General features: G+C 38.6%; 1 protein-coding gene across 1 annotated transcript; it reads right to left on the bottom strand.

Annotated features, from left to right (window-relative positions):
* Positions 1-11,636: 11,636 nt before the first annotated feature.
* On the bottom strand, positions 11,637-19,488 carry LOC127636158 (solute carrier family 46 member 3-like). The gene is made up of 6 exons (XM_052116578.1): positions 19,394-19,488; positions 16,944-17,149; positions 14,736-15,600; positions 13,508-13,591; positions 13,018-13,174; positions 11,637-12,007 (listed from the first exon to the last, which is right to left on the bottom strand). Exons 2-6 carry the CDS (start codon positions 17,130-17,132, stop codon positions 11,914-11,916), a joined length of 1,389 nt encoding a protein of 462 aa, XP_051972538.1. The 5' UTR covers positions 17,133-17,149; positions 19,394-19,488; the 3' UTR covers positions 11,637-11,913.
* Positions 19,489-19,701: the final 213 nt, after the last annotated feature.

The following is a 19,701-nucleotide window of genomic DNA, read 5'->3' on the forward strand; positions in this document are numbered from 1 at the left end:
TTGAGTCATATAAAAATCAGAAAGGTTCAAAGAATCACTGTTTATGGATTGTCCTTGATGCCCACTAATACAGCAACTTAATCATTTTATATTAAATAACAGTATCTTGCTACTAATGTTTGGACACAAATAACAAGCAATGACATATAACCATAGAGAAAATTGCTAGCTACAGTTCAACAGAGGTATACAGGGAGCACACAATTGTTAGACAGATGTACAATCTCTGTCTCTCTCTCTCTCTCTTTGAATAGTGACACATAGTGAGTTCAGTGACATTGCCTGCAGTAAGTGATGCTAACCCTCCCACAGAGCAAAGCTGCAGGCCACTGAAACACTGTAATTATTGGTGAGGCATGAAGCAGTCACCCACTGGTAGAGCATCAGCTAAATACAAACAAGCCTGTAAGAAATTACATGGGCAGAGCGAACAGTACATAGCGACAGAAGTTCAAAAACACATCAAAGTTTTGACCTTTCAAGGGAAATAAAAGGAAAAACGATTGCAAAAAGGATGATTTACGGAAAAATGGTGGCAGCATTGCAGGAATTCAACATTAATTTAAAGTGTAAGGCTGCCAATTATAACTCAATATCTGGTCACCATCAGCGCTAATTTACTGACAATTTTCAATTTAACAATCACAAAACATCGTCAAGTCAAATGGCTTTAATGTCATTTCAACCATTTACAGCAGGTACAGTACACAGTGAAAAGAAACAACGTTCCTCCAAGTCCACGGTGCTACATAAAAAAAAAACACAGAATACTTAAGACTACACAGAGCTAAATAAGACTACACAGACATACAGACGACCAGTACACAGTTCTGGTGTGGCATAAAGTGCAAAAAGATATAGACAATATAATAATAAATGCTGTAAAGGGTAAACATAACACACTAGTTAGCAGCTGATGGTCAATACAGTATTTGTTTACGGTGTTTTAACAGCAATTTAAGAAATACATTTTGTGTGTGTGTGTGTGCGTGCGTATATGTGGTTTGGTGTCAGTCCAATCTCTGGGTATTGAGGAGTCTGATGGGTTGGGGAAGAAACTATTACACAGTCTGACCGTGAGGGCCGAATGCTTCTGTACCTTTTGCCAGACGGCAGGAGGGTGAAGTGATTGTGTGAGGGTGTGTGGGGTCATCCACAATGCTGCGGCTTTTGCATATGCAGCATGTGGTGTAAATGTCTGTGAGGGTCCTCATGATCCACTGCAGGGTCCGAGATGGAGCAATTCCAACACAAGGCAGTGATGCAGCTGCTCAGGATGCTCTCGATAGTCCCTCTATATAATTTGGTAAGGATGAGGGGTGGGAGATGGGCTTTTCTCAAACTTCGCAGAAAGTAGAGATGCTGCTGGGCTTTCTTGGCTATGGAGCGGGTGTTGTGGGACCAGGTAATGTTCTCCGCCAGGTGAACACCAAAGAATTTGGTGCTCTTGACGATCTCCACAGATGAGCCGTCAATGTTTAGGGGAGAGTTGTCACTCCATGCTCTCCTGAAGTCAACAACCATCTCTTTAGTTTTATCCACATTCAGAGACAGGTTATTGGCACGCACCAGTCCATTAGCCACTGGACCGCCTCTCTGTATGCGGTCTCTTCATTCTAGCTGATGAGACCCACCACGAACTTAATGATGGGATTCAAACATTGCTATACAGTCATGAGTTAGAATGAACAGCATTGGACTGGATTGGATTGCTGCTTCTGATCCAGACTGACTGAGGTCTTCCTGTCATCCAGCTGCAGAGGGAGGTGTTCAGACCCAGCAAACAGTGGCCCCAAGCAGTATTTGGACACTTTATTTTTATAATTAGTGGACATGTCTATAGTTAATGTGAACTACACCTGTGATTACACCTGCAAGAACACTGGTGAAAATAAACAATTGTGTGCATCCAGGACAAGTTTATTAATAAACAGTTGCAAAAAGCTAGTTCTTTGAAACAGTCTATAGTGTTTCTAGGCCACTTGGTATGACATTTTGTTATCTAATGCAATGAAATGCATATATTTTTAAATAGGGCTAAAGTGTCCAAATAATTTTTGGGACCACTGTATACAGAAATAATTATTTTCATGCATGGCTTTTCTCAATTCAACAGACAGCTTGTATACAAGTGTTCCAGATTCTCCAAAATTCAAGCAGCTGGCTATCGCTCAAACCAGAGAGGTTTTCAATACATTCTTCACAGATCAGTCTTTGACAGCAGGGGATATTTTCACCATGGATTGCGCTGGAACGTTCTCAATGACCCGAGACAATGCTCTCCATACCTGTTCTGTTTCTGATCAAGGTGTAGAGGATGAGGCCAGCCAATAGCAGCATTTAAATCATCATACTAAAACATTGCAAATACCCTAAAGCAGTTACATATCTAGTCGTTCATGAAAATATGAATTCACACTTAATCCTTTGGCCAGCAGAGCATGTGGACTGTTTAAGAAAGATTCGACTGCCAGAATCCGACAGCTTCTCAAGCGCACTATTCTAGAATACCGGTGTATCAAACCTGGAACCTGGGTGATATATGTTTACTGAGGGTTTCTTGGCTTTTTTGTTCAACTGAATTGTGCCATCTCAACCTCAAACTGTTTTAGTTTGTTACTTTGTGCAATTTTGGTCTTGCAGAGCTTGCAAACATGGTTTAAACTGATCGTGCATTGGGACCCAGTTTTTACATTGGACATCAAGTGGTTACCAAGCATAGTGCCAATAGGGTTTATCATAAAAAGTAGACAAAACATCTTCTAAATGTTTCACAAAAACAATAAAATACACTAATTCCGTTGTTTAATGCTCTCGACTGTCAAGTGGCTAATTAACCACAAAAAAACACATTGTGGTTGGCACAAACATGTTTGTCCTCATTGCAAATCAACTTGTGTTTAATGTCGTTTGTGTTGTTCTTTCATTACCTTGGATAGTTTAAATCACATTGTTTATTTGTCAACAGTAAGTCAAAAGTTTTCTGGCAGAAATCGGTCCGTGCGTACTGAAATTTAAATCACTACCCCCAGTGTCCGAAGCTGGAAACATTGTTGAACGCTTGGACATATATGAGCTCCAGTTTCTGTGAGAAATGTCCTCATGGTGGCTCCAAAATACAGTAAACAGGAATATATATTTTATTAACCCTACCCCATAACACAAACTCCAACTCTAAACCTAACCGTCAGTGGAGCAGAAATTGAATTGTAGAGCAACAATGCAACCTTCTAGTCATGCTTACTATTGGTTATCTGAATACAATGACATTTGTCAATAATTCAGCTAAATGGGGTTGATTTCAGGGTACATCAACTTTCAGCAAATGTCAATTTCCCATTTTATCATGTTGGATTTGATAGTGATTATCAGGGATGAATACATGTCATTGCAGACTGTCTATTTTGGCATCTGCCTAAATTGGTTAGTTTCTACAAAGTCATAGATTAATTTTTGCCAAAATGCAGTAGTTGATGTTAACAACAAAATACATGGGATGCATTTTTTCCTCCCTTTAAAAGTTAACCTAAACTATGATTTTTTTCTATCCTACCTATGCATTATATGGTTAGGTGTAGGCTATTGTATTACATGCATTCAGCATCGTTGTCCATGGCCCTTTCAGAACAGAGAAGCGACCCACTAGTTGGGAACCACTGCCTTATGTGACACAGGCTGTTATGCATGGGACTCTAACGCATTTTGCGGGGTGTGCAGAGAGACATCTGTGTCCAACCAGTCCCAGATGTGTCCACTGGGAGAAGGGTCCAACTGTTTGGAGCATGGATGCGTTTCATCCCTGAGGGTGGCGTGTGGGTGTGAGTGTTATCTGGCTTAGCCAACCACAAGCAGTTGTAAATCAGGATAGAAAGCCAAAAGTGTGTATGTGTGTGTGAGTGTGTGTGTGTGCCATCTGAATAAAGATTAAATAAAACCAAATGTGTGTAAATGGGGGAGGGTGGGAATGGAAAGTAAAGAGAGAGGAAAAAAAGTGTAATATATAGATTAAAAGAGAGATAAACAGAGGGTGTAGGGGAGACAGTAGTCTGTGGTGAGCTAGATCATGTGGAGTCAGCTCTGTGGAGCCTCAGTGTGGAAACCAGAGAAGCCCACCACCTCTCTTGTACAGATGTATCATACTTTCACTGTGCAGACACTCTGACTACACAATTACCATGAACTGCTACCATGGTAATTTCTGACCTTTCATTATGTCAAAATCAGGGGGTTTGGAAATGAATTCCATAGGGAGATATGACAGGACAGATGTCAAAGGATTTCTATATTTGTGCATCTCACTGTTTAACTTTGGCATGGATGTGTTATTTCTGATGAACACAGATCAACCCCTTATATCCCAACTAATGTTTTTTGTAACTTTCCATTGTGTACATTTACTCTCTCTCTCTCTCACTCTCTCTCTCTCTCTCTCTCTCTCTCTCTCTCTCTCCTGGGCAGTGTTGGAAAGCTACTTTGAAGCAGTAGCTTCCCAAGCTATTCATAATTTGAAGAACCTCTCTACCAAGTGGGAGCCTTAAAGTTTAAACATGGCATAACGCTGTGGTACACTGGTGAGGAGACCAGAGGTCATTCATTTTTAGGTGCTTCAGTATGCCAAATAAACTGCTTTTGTAAGCAATCAGCACATCACTTGAATGAACCACCTGTCTGTTAATCTTTAACATATTTTATACTGAACAATCCTAATTCGGAGTGAACTACAGTATGTGTGAAGATTACTACGATAGAAGTCACAGGCCATTTTGTGACAGGTGGATGTCAGTTTACAGCCCATCCCCTTAATTTATTAATTTAAAGGGGCTCAATGCTGCATTCCAATCAACTCGGAAAGTCAGATGTCAGTGGAAATATATATATATTGTCAGTTTTTGCAGCCTATTTTTGATGAAAACAGCATGTAAAAGGTAGGAACATTTGTTATGCTGCCATGCTACTTTAAATTACAATTGTGAATTGATGCCAGCATTTTAATACAAAGTCACATGACCTCAGTATAGGCAGGGATTCTATTTTCAGTCATTGTCACAGAAATTTAGCCAACATACTCACTGCTCCTCACTTCAGCCTCTCAAATGCTGAATTGCCCAGGATACATAGGTCTTAATAGGGTTTTAAAGGCATTAGAGTTGTTATAGAATTGGGAATACTCCAGTGACCAGATAAGATTTGAAACTGAATTGGGTCATATGGCCATATTTGAACTTGAATTGTTTTTTTATTGCAGATCTTCCATTTTTCTGTGAGCCCCACTTGAAGAAAAAGAACTTGCAGATGTTGTCCGTAACCTGTGTCAACCTGGACAGACGTCTATTCTAGTCCTACCTACACCACATAAGACTTTTGTCTGTTTTTATATGGTTATATTTTATATTTTATATTTGTCTATTTGTAAGTTCTCTTCAAAATTAGATGTATGCAAATGTAACTTGACCTGCAAGAGCAAAGATCTTGATCCATTTGCAGAGAATCCCTTAAGGGATATTTCACCCCAAAATTTAAATTATCACATAATTTTCTCACTTTCATTCCATCCCAGATGTGTATGACTTTCTTTCTTTTGCAGAACACACATTTTTTTAGAAGAATATTTCAACTCTGTGGGTCCATACAATGAAAGTGAATGGTGGCCAGACCTATGAAGCTCTAAAGGCAGCATAATAGTAATCAATTCGACTCCAGTAGTTTAATTTAATATAGAATATGTAATACTATAATATAATATAGAAATGTGCATAGACCAAAATGGACAACCAGCCATGGTTTACAGAAATTATAGAGATGCTGTACAGCTCCCATGGGAAATACAGCTGAGGAGGGAACTCCTCTGTCAGGCGCAAGGCACAATCTGGCATCCCCAGCCAAAACTGTGGAACCTGCATGTGTGGCCCCTGAACTAGGCGAGCTAAACGTGCCAGAACTGACACATTCAGTCATGAACGCCATTGCGCCATTCACAAGATGCCTCTATGCTCTAAAATAGGTTTGTATTGTGTTCACTGATTGGTGTCTCTCACATGGTACAGACCCAGTAAACTGTACCATACATGAAATTCTCATATTTTTTCAAGAGTGAATAGACGCAGGACTCACTCCATCAATACACAAAGTGTCCATATAGTGGTGACTATATCTGTGTATCACGCATATGAAGCCAGTGCCACTACAAGCATGATTAAATCATCCTTAAAGGAGCAAGACGATTAAACCCACCTCAGCTGGCTACAGTCACAACTTGGGACTTAACTTTAGTCCTAAAAGCTCTCGCAGGGCCCCCCTTTGTGCTTTTGGACTTTGTTGATTTGCACATGCTCTCCGTTAAGACCGTACTACTGCTGGCTCTGGCCTCAGTAAAACGGGTCAGTGACCTGCATGCACTATCAATCGACAATTCATATCTGGAGTTTGGCCCTGGTCTTTCAAAAGCCACTATCAAACCCAGAAAAGGCTATGTGCCTAAGGTCCATACCATGCCCTTCAGAGCACAGGTGGTTCGCCTTCAGGTCTTCTTCCCTCCTCCATTTAATTCGGATGAGGAACAATCAATGCATTTGTTATGCCCTGTGTGGGCGCTACACACATAAGTTGAGAGTACACTCCAGTTCAGACTGTCTTATCAGCTATTTGTATGCTATGGAGGACACACGAAAGGAATGTCCATCTCAAATCAAAGACTTTCTCACTGGATTGCCGATGCAATTGCCCTGGCTTATGAGTCGCAAGGAAAGACTTGCCCAATTGGTGTTAAAGCACACTCAACAAGAGGCATCGCCACCTCATCGGCATGGACGAACGGTGTGTCCTTACAAGACTTTTTCTTATGATTTGCAGCAGGATGATCTTCTCAAAACACATTCGCAAGGTTTTACAACCTAAACGTAACGTCTCTTTCTTCACAAGTCCTCTCTGTTGAGAGCGCTTGCTATTCATTGGCCATGTATATACAGGTCCTTCTCAACAAATTAGCATATTGTGATAAAGTTCATTATTTTCCATAATGTAATGATAAAAATTAAACTTTCATATATTTTAGATTCATTGCACACCAACTGAAATATTTCAGGTCTTTTATTGTTTTAATACTGATGATTTTGGCATACAGCTCATGAAAACCCAAAATTCCTATCTCAAAAAATTAGCATATCATGAAAAGGGTCTCTAAAGGAGCTATTAACCTAATCATCTGAATCAACTAATTAACTCTAAACACCTGCAAAAGATTCCTGAGGCTTTTAAAAACTCCCAGCCTGTTTCATTACTCAAAACCGCAATCATGGGTAAGACTGCCGACATGACTGCTGTCCAGAAGGCCATCATTGACACCCTCAAGCAAGAGGGTAAGACACAGAAAGAAATTTCTGAACAAATAGGCTGTTCCCAGAGTGCTGTATCAAGGCACCTCAGTGGGAAGTCTGTGGGAAGGAAAAAGTGTGGCAAAAAACGCTGCACAACGAGAAGAGGTGACCGGACCCTGAGGAAGATTGTGGAGAAGGACCGATTCCAGACCTTGGGGGACCTGCGGAAGCAGTGGACTGAGTCTGGAGTAGAAACATCCAGAGCCACTGTGCACAGGCACCAGAAACAGCGGCAGAAGCGCCTGACCTGGGCTACAGAGAAGCAGCACTGGACTGTTGCTCAGTGGTCCAATGAAAGCAAATTTTGCATGTCATTCGGAAATCAAGGTGCCAGAATCTGGAGGAAGACTGGGGAGAAGGAAATGCCAAAATGCCTGAAGTCCAGTGTCAAGTACCCACAGTCAGTGATGGTCTGGGGTGCCATGTCAGCTGCTGGTGTTGGTCCACTGTGTTTTATCAAGGCCAGGGTCAATGCAGCTAGCTATCAGGAGATTTTGGAGCACTTCATGCTTCCATCTGCTGAAAAGCTTTATGGAGATGAAGATTTCATTTTTCAGCACGACCTGGCACCTGCTCACAGTGCCAAAACCACTGGTAAATGGTTTACTGACCATGGTATTACTGTGCTCAATTGGCCTGCCAACTCTCCTGACCTGAACCCCATAGAGAATCTGTGGGATATTGTGAAGAGAAAGTTGAGAGACGCAAGACCCAACACTCTGGATGAGCTTAAGGCCGCTATCGAAGCATCCTGGGCCTCCATAACACCTCAGCAGTGCCACAGGCTGATTGCCTCCATGCCACGCCGCATTGAAGCAGTCATTTCTGCAAAAGGATTCCCGACCAAGTATTGAGTGCATAACTGAACATAATTATTTGAAGGTTGACTTTTTTTGTATTAAAAACACTTCTTTTATTGGTCGGATGAAATATGCTAATTTTTTTGAGATAGGAATTTTGGGTTTTCATGAGCTGTATGCCAAAATCATCAGTATTAAAACAATAGAAGACCTGAAATATTTCAGTTGGTGTGCAATGAATCTAAAATATATGAAAGTTTAATTTGTATCATTACATTATGGAAAATAATGAACTTTATCACAATATGCTAATTTTTTGAGAAGGACCTGTATACTTATGCTCCTCCCTTTAAGGATTAATACTGAAAAAAATTGGGCCCCGCTAGTTTTCAACTGGGTAATCTGACCCCTGCAAGAAAGTAGTTGAAGAGCCCTGTCCTAAGGTAACACTCTTTCCAAACAGATCAGATTGCTGCACAGTCTGTACCGCCACCTTCCATTGCTTCCATGAGCACAGCACTCACTGTAGTCACCATACACAGTGTTGATGATTATGATTATGATTATGATCTGGGCGTTGACACTCATAAATTACAATTTCTTGGACTGTTGACGAGTTTTCGTCCTTAGCAGCGTAAATATAGCAAACTTTTTACATTTTCAAATGTAAAAGTTGAGCAAAGCCTTTAATACAGCAAATGTCTAAATGCATAAGTTAAAATTCACTGGTCAATCATGTAATTAATTCAATAAAAAAAATATTTATCAATTAAGAGCCTTAAAATATATATAGCCTATTATATATTTATGTTCGTCTTGCGCTAATCGCCCAATCCCTCTCACTTTTTAAATGATTACTACGCCCCTGTTATCAAGGTCAAGTTGAATTAAGAAAGAAGGAGAGTGAGAAAGAAAAAGGTATTGTAGTAGTATATACTGTATTGTAGTTCATAGTTGCCAGATTGTGTTTTAAAATGTGTTGTCAGATATTATTAACAATATCTGGAAATAAAGCAAATCAACAAACAGTTAAACATTGAAGTCTTCCTCGGATGTTACGTGTGCTGTTTACACAAGCATTGCAGGAATATTATTTTGCTGTGGAGAAAGCTGCTCACTGACCAAGTCACATTTAGCCTATACAGTGCATGTAAACAATTAGCCGGTATAGTCAGTGAAATCTTACAGGGTATAGGAATATTTTCTCCATACCATTCCATAGAAAATTAAATAATAATAATAAAAGCCATTAAGAGAAAATCGACCCAAATGTGTCATTGAAAAGGGCCCTGTACTTTGCAAAGTGCCCCAAATCACTAAATCCTCCCCTGGTTGTTGTGGCCTAGTTTTATATGAATGAATTATTTGTTTTACAAAACAGCACATCGTTCACAACATAAAACCAAGAAATCAAAGTGTCCAGGTATAGAGCAGTGCTAAACCGTCGACAATATAACCAAAATCCTTCTTGGCTAAAAGAGATCTATAATGCCACCTGCTGTCGCAGTGATGAACAGTTCAGATAGCAAGGACTCAAAAACACATTGTATATACACTGTTCAAACCAACTCAGATACTAGTTTTATTAAAGCAAAATATCACAGTCATACACAAGTAAACTGACAGGTGGGTTTGTTTGAGTGTATTTGTGTGAATGAAAAAGGTGAACTGGTATGTTGTAGTAGTTCAGTAGTTATTCCTATAATGTATGCTCAAATAGGTGTGGATTTCAGTGTGTAGGAGTTCAAGTGTGAGGCAGGCACTTGACTGCCCTCTAAAACTGATAATGTATGATCCAGATCACTTAAACAAAGTTTGTGAAAAAAAGCTAAGGGCAGACAGGAAACAACAGTCCATTCAAATCTAATTCATAATTTAAAAGCCTATAAAACTGGAATAGCAGGTCACAGCTTAGTGAGAGAATTGAAATTCAACACTTTGAAGGTGACAAATCAAAAGGAATTTGTGGTTATTTTAAAGTGAAATGCTTTATGCAGAAGTATTCAAAAATACAATTAGAAAATCTAATTGTGTTTTTATACAAAACAAAAACTTAATGCACAGTTGCCCAAACTTCAGGACATTTATGCGAAGACTAATATTGCATTAATAGTGGAGCGGCTAAGTGCTTATGTTTGGCAGAATCGTTCAGTTTATGATACAAGCGTGAAAATTGGCATGAGCAGTCTCCATGGGTCACTTGACAAGAAAATTGTCCGAGCCACTTGAAATTTCAAGATGGCCGACACCTTAGTGGAGCAGTTAAGTGATATAGTGGTTTATTTGGTGATACAAGCATGAAAATTGGCATGAGCAGTCTCTGATGGGCACATTCATTGACTCTTTCATTAAGTTTCATCGTCATTGCTTCTCGTAAGGGGGACATCGCACTCTCATCTTCACATATAAAGCACAAAGCTTTCGAGGGCTGGGATCCTCTTGGCCTCTTGACATGGATATCTTTGGTATCTTCAGTGTCTTTAGCAGCAGTAGATGCTCTCTTTTGGGCCCTTTCCAGCTTTGTGTTATTGAACATAAGTTTACAGCTTGAATGATATTTTCCTCTATTTCTTGTCAATGTGTTTCTATGCCATCACCTTCATCTAGTCGGGTTGGACTAAGTAAGATAGGCAGAGCATTGATCTTATGAAATAATGGAACATTTCTTGCAATGGTATCATAACCAGTACGATCGTGCTCTCTGTTGAATAAACTCGGATGAATGAGTTTTTCCTTGGTGTCCTGCTGACAAATGAAACATCTGTCCCAGTTAGTTTTCTCAACTGTTATGATGGCTTCTGCCATGTCTGCAGCAAATGTATAGGCAGAGGCAGAGTGTTTATCCTTTTACCACCTTTTACCAAACACTTTGATGTATGGGATACAACTAAGTTCATGCCTTAACCCTACACTTAGTCCGATGTTCATCCAATGCCATTTATATCCTGTGCGATCTGTACACCATCCGGTTAACTAAAACCCCATTAACCTTGGCTTGGCTCTCCCGGGCTGGCACAACCTGTCAATTCAGGTGCGGCTATCTAACTGTTTTGGGGTAGATTAGACAGCATTTGCGATACTAACTTTACAATTAGCTGACATTGAACCCCACTCTGAGTTTAACAGCAGTGATATATCACCAGTGTGCCCTGGTAGTGCAGATATTCACTCTTGTCTAATCTATCTATAATCAACAAATCAACACAACTGTATTTTGATGTGTTAAAAGTTGTTCTTTAGAATAATCTAAAACATATAAAATAAAATGACACCAAATCATCCTTAATGAAAAAAAAACAATACATTTATATCGGAAAATTGATCTTTTGAGGATCCAGGTGTCGGCCATCTTGAAAAATGGCCACCATCTTGAAATTTCAAGTGGCTCGGACAATTTTCTTGTCAAGTGACCCATGGAGACTGCTCATGCCAATTTTCACGCTTGTATCATAAACTGAACGATTATATCACTTAGCCGCTCCACTATAAATAGTATTTCCTCTTTTACAAAATTTCCCTAATATTACTTAATATAAATTAATATATTAAATTTCAGTAAAAACTCCACGGCAGTGACTCAAAATACTCAAAAACTTTGGCTTGAAGAGAGTAGCCACGTGCACATTTGCATCGAGTTCCCAGTTTATCTCCAGTTTGACTCCTACTCATAGTCTCAGTAAAGAATCGCACAGGGGAATTGAGGTGAATGACTGAGGTATTTGAATTCCCTATATAGGTTTTTAAGCTACAGGTGCATCATCTGAGGTTTCAGTCTCATCGTCTGAAAAGAGTCCTTCAGTCTCAGAATCCACTGGATGGAAACACCTTAGGATGCTGGAGAGGGACACACAGTCAGAGTGAGTCAGCATTCAGACACTCATGGACATATGCATAAGTACAGAAACATAAATACAAACATATGCAACAAAAAAGAAAAAAAAAAGGGGAAATGTGAGTCTGGCATTTTGCAGAGGAACTATGGCCTGTTTACCAAAATAAACCATGGCATGTGGTCTCACTTGAAAGTGCAAGTCATGACAGAGATGGATAAAGAAGCTCAGAAAACTTGATGTGAAAAATCACTAACTGTCTATGATGCAATGGTCTAACCAGGTGCATTACTGACCAAAGGTCAAGCCATTCCAAACAATACTGTGCAGGAGCTTCATACTTCTAAATGGAAGAGTTACCATTGTTGTGGTGAGTCATATTAACAAAGTTACCAGACTTGATTTCAGAAAACAATATATATCTGACTGAAGTAGATATGGCATCTGCCTGTACAAGGATAAGCTAATAAACGTACGACAATTGAGACTAAAAGAGCTGTGGCTCAAGTAATGGAGCATTGTCAAAATAACACCAAGTTCATGCATTTGTTTTCCAAGAACACACATAATGATACATGTATTGGGTACCTTGAATGCACTGGAGGTCACTTTGAATTAAACTGTCTGCCAAATACATGAATGTGCATGCAAACAGACCTAAAACATTCTGGATCTTCATCTTAGAAATAAAAAGCTAATTTTATTCCCCTTTAAGGTGCCTCTCTAAATTACATTAATATAACATACGTTAATGTAATTTTAGAACGGAGGAGGGCGGGGGGCGGGGCCGGGGTGGAACAACGCACGCCCGGTCCCTAATCAGCCTGATGGGGGCGCGCAAGTGATAAGGGCGGCCGGTGACGACGGTTCGAGAGAGAGAGAGAGAGAGAGAGATTACAGGCAGCTGCTCTGTGTGTTTTTCGTTTATTTCTTCATTAAACGATTATTTATATTGTCAAGCCGGTTCTCGCCTCTTCCTTTCCATTGAACTGCTTTACAGAAATATACACTTACCCCAGTAGAGTCATAGGAAAGAGGCAGAGTCCAGCACCCAATAGAAAGACAAATCCAGGGCACCATGCCACAGTGGCCGCATAGATACTGCTAAAAACTGTGGAGGCCACATTAGTACTCAGGTTTTCAGTAAAAGCCACGCAGGCAAAAAGCACTCCTTTGAAAACAACAAACAGCAATACAGTAAATAAGAATTATACATGAACATATTATTACAGTACAGAAAGAAGTCAAATATATATTGAAATCATGACTTTTCCATTAAAATAAAACTGCTTTTAAAAAATTAGGGCAAAACTGCTATAGAAACAGCTTTTAATTTCAAAGAAAGGGCTGATTAAGATTTGACAACACATCACACTGGAATGAACCTCTTGTTTAAGGAGTAGTTACTGAAAACACTTCTCTCGAGCAGAGAAGAGCTCTTAGGACCAACATCTTGCTGAGTGAGGTTTTGCTTTGGAACAGTGATTTTCAGAGAGCCACTCACCCTGCTCGGACTTTGAGACAACCTTTGACATCATTGAACGCAGAATGGGGAACGGCATGATAGCAAACATCGCAGGAATCCTCACTGTAATAAATATTCACATTAACTGAACAAACAATCCCACCAGAACTGTAGAAAATTGTGACCTGTTTTAGCTGGGTACAGTAAGCAAATTTAGGGCACACATTGACTTTCTAACCTGGTTGTTCTGGAGTAAAATGTGTAACAAATAATAAACCAAAAAATTGGAATGACGTTTAGCCTTATAGAGTCTAGCTGATTATATTAGTTTTAGCTGATTATTAATTCACAAACAAACAGCACAGTTACCAGTGTTATTGTATTCAATTATCTTTTAAGGTAAATGAGCAAGTCTTGGCTCAGTGATTAACTATATATATATAATAAGTACATAAAATGTGATGAGTTGTGTGATGTTGCTGTAATCCAGAGGCAGCTGCTGTTTGTTCATTTAAATGAATGTTATCTTAACTTATCTTAAAAGAACATAAACAAGCGAAATAAAACTGAGCTGGTCTCAGATCTGGGAAACTATCCTTACTTAATTAGATAGTGGGCTGGGGGTAAACATTGTATACTTGTGAAGCGTGTGCTAATGTTGAATTTGTATCAAAAGGTTAACTTGTAATTTCACAGTGCTGTATTATTATTATTTATAACAACAATAATATAAATATTGATTTATTATTAAATATAACAACTAAAAATATTATTTTAAATATTTGATATTGTTAATTTAATATTTGATTAATTACTTCTATAATTTGTTTTATATTTTAGAATACCTTCTTTATTATTTATAATAAATTATGAATATATGAATGATTATTTATAATAATTAGAAACAATAATAATAATGATAACATTAATAAAAATGTGTTTCTTTTGATTGGCATAACGGGGTACGGGTTGGGGGAAGCGGTTTATTGCTAACATTAGCCTGTTTTTGTTGTAAAATGTGAAAATGCCTTAAATAGTAATGCAATAAATAAATATCATTGATTTGACTTCTAGAAATGTTAATTTATTAGTTTTTCTTTACTATTTTAATTGTATACTTCCTTCATTGTTGAACATTTGAGCATCTATTCTTTTTCCTTCATATTGCTCTAAATACTCATTATTATTTCAGAATGGTCTGAAAGCAAATACAAAACCCAGATTTAATACAAAAGCCCTATCAACATCAGAGTTTGGACATGCTCACCAAGGAACATCATGACTGTAGTCTTTGCGAAGGCTACCATCACCAGGCCTATAATGACTGACAGCATTCCGATGAATACAATGGCCATGTCAGACAGACAGCGCGAGAACACATACACACCAACAAAACTGGTGAGGAAGACGGTGAGGGAAGCCGCAGAGCCGTAGCCGACGAGTATCTCACTCCAGCAAAGCGGCTTATTGAGTTCATAGAGAGTGATCACGGACAAACCCCCAGTATTGGAAAATGAAAGAGTGGAAAATATTACAATCATCAGCACAAGAATCCAACCTGTTTTCCTGTTTCCCCCAGCAAACAGGTTATAGATCCCTGATACAAGTTTATGCAGGACCCGGCAACAAGCCACAGTCTCTGACCGGTCAATCACCTTGGTTTCTTCCAAAATGAAGATGGCATATAGCAAGTTAACCACCTGGAACATGGCTGACGTGAAGAAAGGCCAGTTGAATCCAGCAGCTCGCAGGAAGTAGCCAGTAGAGATTGATGCCACGCCTGCCAATAAACCGATCACCATGTCCACAACGGCCATTCGAAGAGTTTTCTGCTTGCCATCCTCGCACAAATCGGCCACATAGGAGAAGCAGCCACCCAGCATGGTGCCAATACCACCAAAAAGGGCACTTACGAAGGAGGCAGCTATTAGGAGGTAGAGGTTTAGTTCAAAGTAGGAGACTGCCAGGAAGGAAAGTGTGTAGATCAGACCCCCGATGAGGGGCATAATAATGGTGATCTTACGCCCTCGCTGATCACTATAGGCCACTAGAAGTAGAGTCACCAAGAGACTGGGGATCATGGAAAACAAATCACTGTACATGGAAAAGATAGAAGCTGCTTTCTGCACCTCCTGAAAATAGAGTAAAATTAATAAGATAGATGTACATACATAAAGCTGTTACTGCAAATGAATTTTATGCAGTCTAAAACAAAATGGTCCAAACAAGTTTCAAACAACATCTACAAAACGAGAAAACAGAAAGAGGATATGAAACAGATGTGTGTGTTCTTAAACTTTGATAATAACCAAAACTATAAGAGTACTACAGACTGTTCTCGAAACCACAACAGGTGAAGTCAAAGAATTTGTGCAACTAAATCCATATAACATATTCAGAATAGTCCAAGATTGACCGTGATTTTCAAAACAATACATTTTATCATGGGCGTACTAGGGGTGAGCTTAAGCCCTGATTGTTTTAAAAAAGCCCAAACATGTTTTTTTTTGCAGGGATGTCAAAAGTACCAGTAATTTCCTATCAAATTTATAGTAAAACATAAATATGTTTTAATACCAGGTACTATTTAATGATGCCAGTCTTTATACAGTATCTGTAATACCAAACACAGAGTCAGTTCTGTATTGACACACTGACTGACTTTACAGCACTCATGCAAGAAGTCAAGATGCCGGTCTTGATGAGATATTGGAAACTGTGTTCACATAGGTCCATCCACATGCCATAAGTATCAAATATTTAGATATATAACCCTGAAAAGAAAGAGTAATAAACAGATCTGTTTGAGGATCTTGCAAACTTTAAGACACAATTTTTTTTTTCGTTTGAGTTATTAACACAAAATTTAAGTCAAAGAAAATCAAGGAACTTAGATATTTGAATTATGATAAAAATTAAGCTAAAACTAGACATTTCAAATACTTTTTCATTAAGTTATAACTTTTTTATGTTATAACGATTTTTCCAGTAATGACAACATTAGGGTTTACAGTGCACAATGCCATAACCTCGCACACTTTGGCTAATATAGCAAATATTTTTTTTTATATAAGCATGTACAGCATGCTAAACCAACTAAAACATCCCAACGAATCAATGATATAAAGATGAATCAATGATTTTGTATAAGTTGTCAAACTTAGTGGAACATGCCAATATGTGATGAACTGCACCTGACCTGTGGTTACCCCAGTGAACTTGCGAGGAACTGACATGTTGCATTTTACTAAAAATGACCATGGAATGAGAAATGGTCTAGAACCATTTGTTTGCAAAAGCCAATTGGTTTACTATTTTGTTATCTAATGTAATGATGTATATTTTAAGTATGGATTAAAGAGACCAAAATCTTGGGGCCACTACATGATCAAAAAATATTTCTGTGTTATATATTCATGTGACATATGGATGGAAAATAAGATACCAATGTGTAAACCAGTGCTGAATTACTCACATTTTGCTGGCTGGTCTGATTGCTGCTGGTGTTGGCACATCGGGAAGTGTTGTCGGACACTGGATAAGAGGAGTTGGTGATCTCCAGCCACAGTCTGCGATACACATACTGCTGCACCAAAGGGTAAATCATAAAGCTGGCAAACGCATATATCGCAACGATCGGCTCAACAAAGTACAGTCCCTTCATACTGACGAGGAAGTGTCCTGTAAAGCCAAGCAAGATAATGGACAAGAAGATAAGTCCACATGATCTGACTATTTGGAGACCTACATAATGGCATTAACAGAACTGACCCAGCAAACACAGAACGTTCCCGTAACTTTAGCGTATGTGAAGGGAACGTTATTTTTAGGTTGTATACTTTTAAGAACCATATACTAATATGGTGTCATTTTTATATCACCAGAACTTGAATTTGAAAAAGCCTCCGAATTCATGATCTTGAAATAAGAGTGTAATTTTATGTTAACTAAACATTTTTATATGTTAATATTACATTTGATTTTTTGTGTGTGTGAATTCACCTAAAAAAAAAAAAACAGTTTTATTATTCAAGTGATAGATTTCAGGTCGTGAAATTTAGGTCTCAAAATTCAATATATTTTTATTCAGCAACTAGTATATATATATTCTACTAGCTGCTGAATAAAAATATATTGAATTTCAAATGCACATCATTCTGTACCCAAACTGTTTACATTACCAGTCTGGATTGCTCGAGTTAGCATGCCATCTTACTTTGTTTATATAAAAATTCTGGATAATCTAACCTCATATTTATTACATTTGTAGAATACTGATGATTTGTCAGTGTCTTATTTATTATGTTTATTTTCAAGCAGACCATGTTACCTTCATGATAATACAAACCTGGTCTTCATCTATATACTTTACAGAAGTGATCTATAATATGTGCATTTGCATTGTACCCCTTACTAAAATCAGACAGCAGTATTCCGTTATTGTTTCTTTTGTCTTGCATGTAATGCATGCGTGAAAGACCAAATTAGAAAAGTGATCATTATGAGAGTCATTTAACCTTAAATGTCAGTTGCTTTGTTCCTCACATTTTAAGTATTAACAATCACACAAACATAATAATACAGAGGCCTGTAAATTATTTTTGTCATTTCCTGTAGCTATTATTAATCAGGTATTCAATTCGTACATATACCAAAACAATTATTCACTGTAATGTAGGAGCATATTGACCCGTTTCATGTGACATCATTGTATGACCATGCCGGGGATCATGTTATCTGGTCATGTATGCGTGCACCATTAATAATTTTACTTGTCTTTTCAGCAGATTCGTTCAATGAGAATAGCCAAGGAGCAAATAAAAGACGTTTTGCACATTATTAAAAATGTAGGTGTGGCGCTCCTGTTCTTCCAATTCCGCACGGGACTCGAACAGGCATTTCTGGCATGTGAGGAAGGTGCGCTAATAAGGAGGCTAAAGGCTACAACCTCTAACATCAGTAGCTAGTGCACCTCTTGAGGTCAGGGGAGTGAGGTTTCTACATATTGCACAGCTATCTATCACCTAGCTACTGTTACACTCACCCCCCTAAATCTCACTCCCATCCGGGTCACGGCACCATTGTGACGCTCCTGTTCTACCCGCTCCTTGCGGTACTCAAACTTGTCTCCGGCATGGGAGGCAGGTGCGCTAACAAGGAAGCTAAAGGCTCTTTGTTGGCTCTAATTTTGTCTTTTTACCACAGACGGAATGCACTGAATGACCTCCTTCCTACTGTGCAGCGAAATTACCAATGAAAAGATGTTTAATCATTCTGTTTAACAAGTATCTTGTAAGATTGTTTATGAGTTTTTCCATGCTCTTGAAAATTTTGTTTTTTGGAGATACGCGTTTTTCAGCAGACAGCTACAATATATACATTTAAAATTTATTTTGAGCTGTTTCCATCGCTTTGCGATTGTCCAAGAGAATGATGGATAACTTCAACGGTTTTTTACTTTTCCTTGCATTCCTGGATGTCATCCTCGAATTTTGCCAACTGAATTTTTCGACCTGTATTTAACAATCTGATTATTGAGATGTGAATTTCACAACCTTAATTTTTTTAGGTGAATTCACACAAAATATTTTCAAATATTTAAAATTAACAGCAACATTTTTCGATAACATCAAATTACACTCTTTTTTAAAGATCATGAATTCGGAGGCTTTTTCAAATTCAAGTGATATAAAAATGACACCATACACTAACGTCTCCAGAACGCTCTGGGAACCAAACATTTGGAGCATGAACAAACATCAGTTAAATTCGTGCTGAATCACATATTTTAGGCAACCCAAAACAGTTCCATTACGTTTAGACGTTGCAAATGACAGCTAATTCAGATCAATGATTTGACAGCTACCGGTATGACCGCTTATGCGGTAGCCTATTACAAACAATGCCAAGAGATTCAATACTTACTTCTTCATTAAAGAACATGCAGCAAAAGTTCCTCTTTTCTGCTGACACTCTGAGATAAGGACGTGCAAGTGAGTCACAATGTTCTCTATTTCGTTTATGAAACCATAATGACAGATCGCACGCAGCCGCTTTATGAAACGTTTGTTTCCTGAACCTATTAATCTAATTGGACAGTTGAATTTTAGGACTCCAGATCATTGGTGGGTTAAACTGCATCATCGGAAGTGGGCGGGATGGAGTAGGGAAAATGAGTGAGGGGCAATGTAATGTTGAGGCTTCTGAATTTAGGATCTTTTGTGCATTCGTTG

Source organism: Xyrauchen texanus, chromosome 43 (assembly GCF_025860055.1).
Source record: "Xyrauchen texanus isolate HMW12.3.18 chromosome 43, RBS_HiC_50CHRs, whole genome shotgun sequence".
NCBI lineage: Eukaryota > Metazoa > Chordata > Actinopteri > Cypriniformes > Catostomidae > Xyrauchen > Xyrauchen texanus.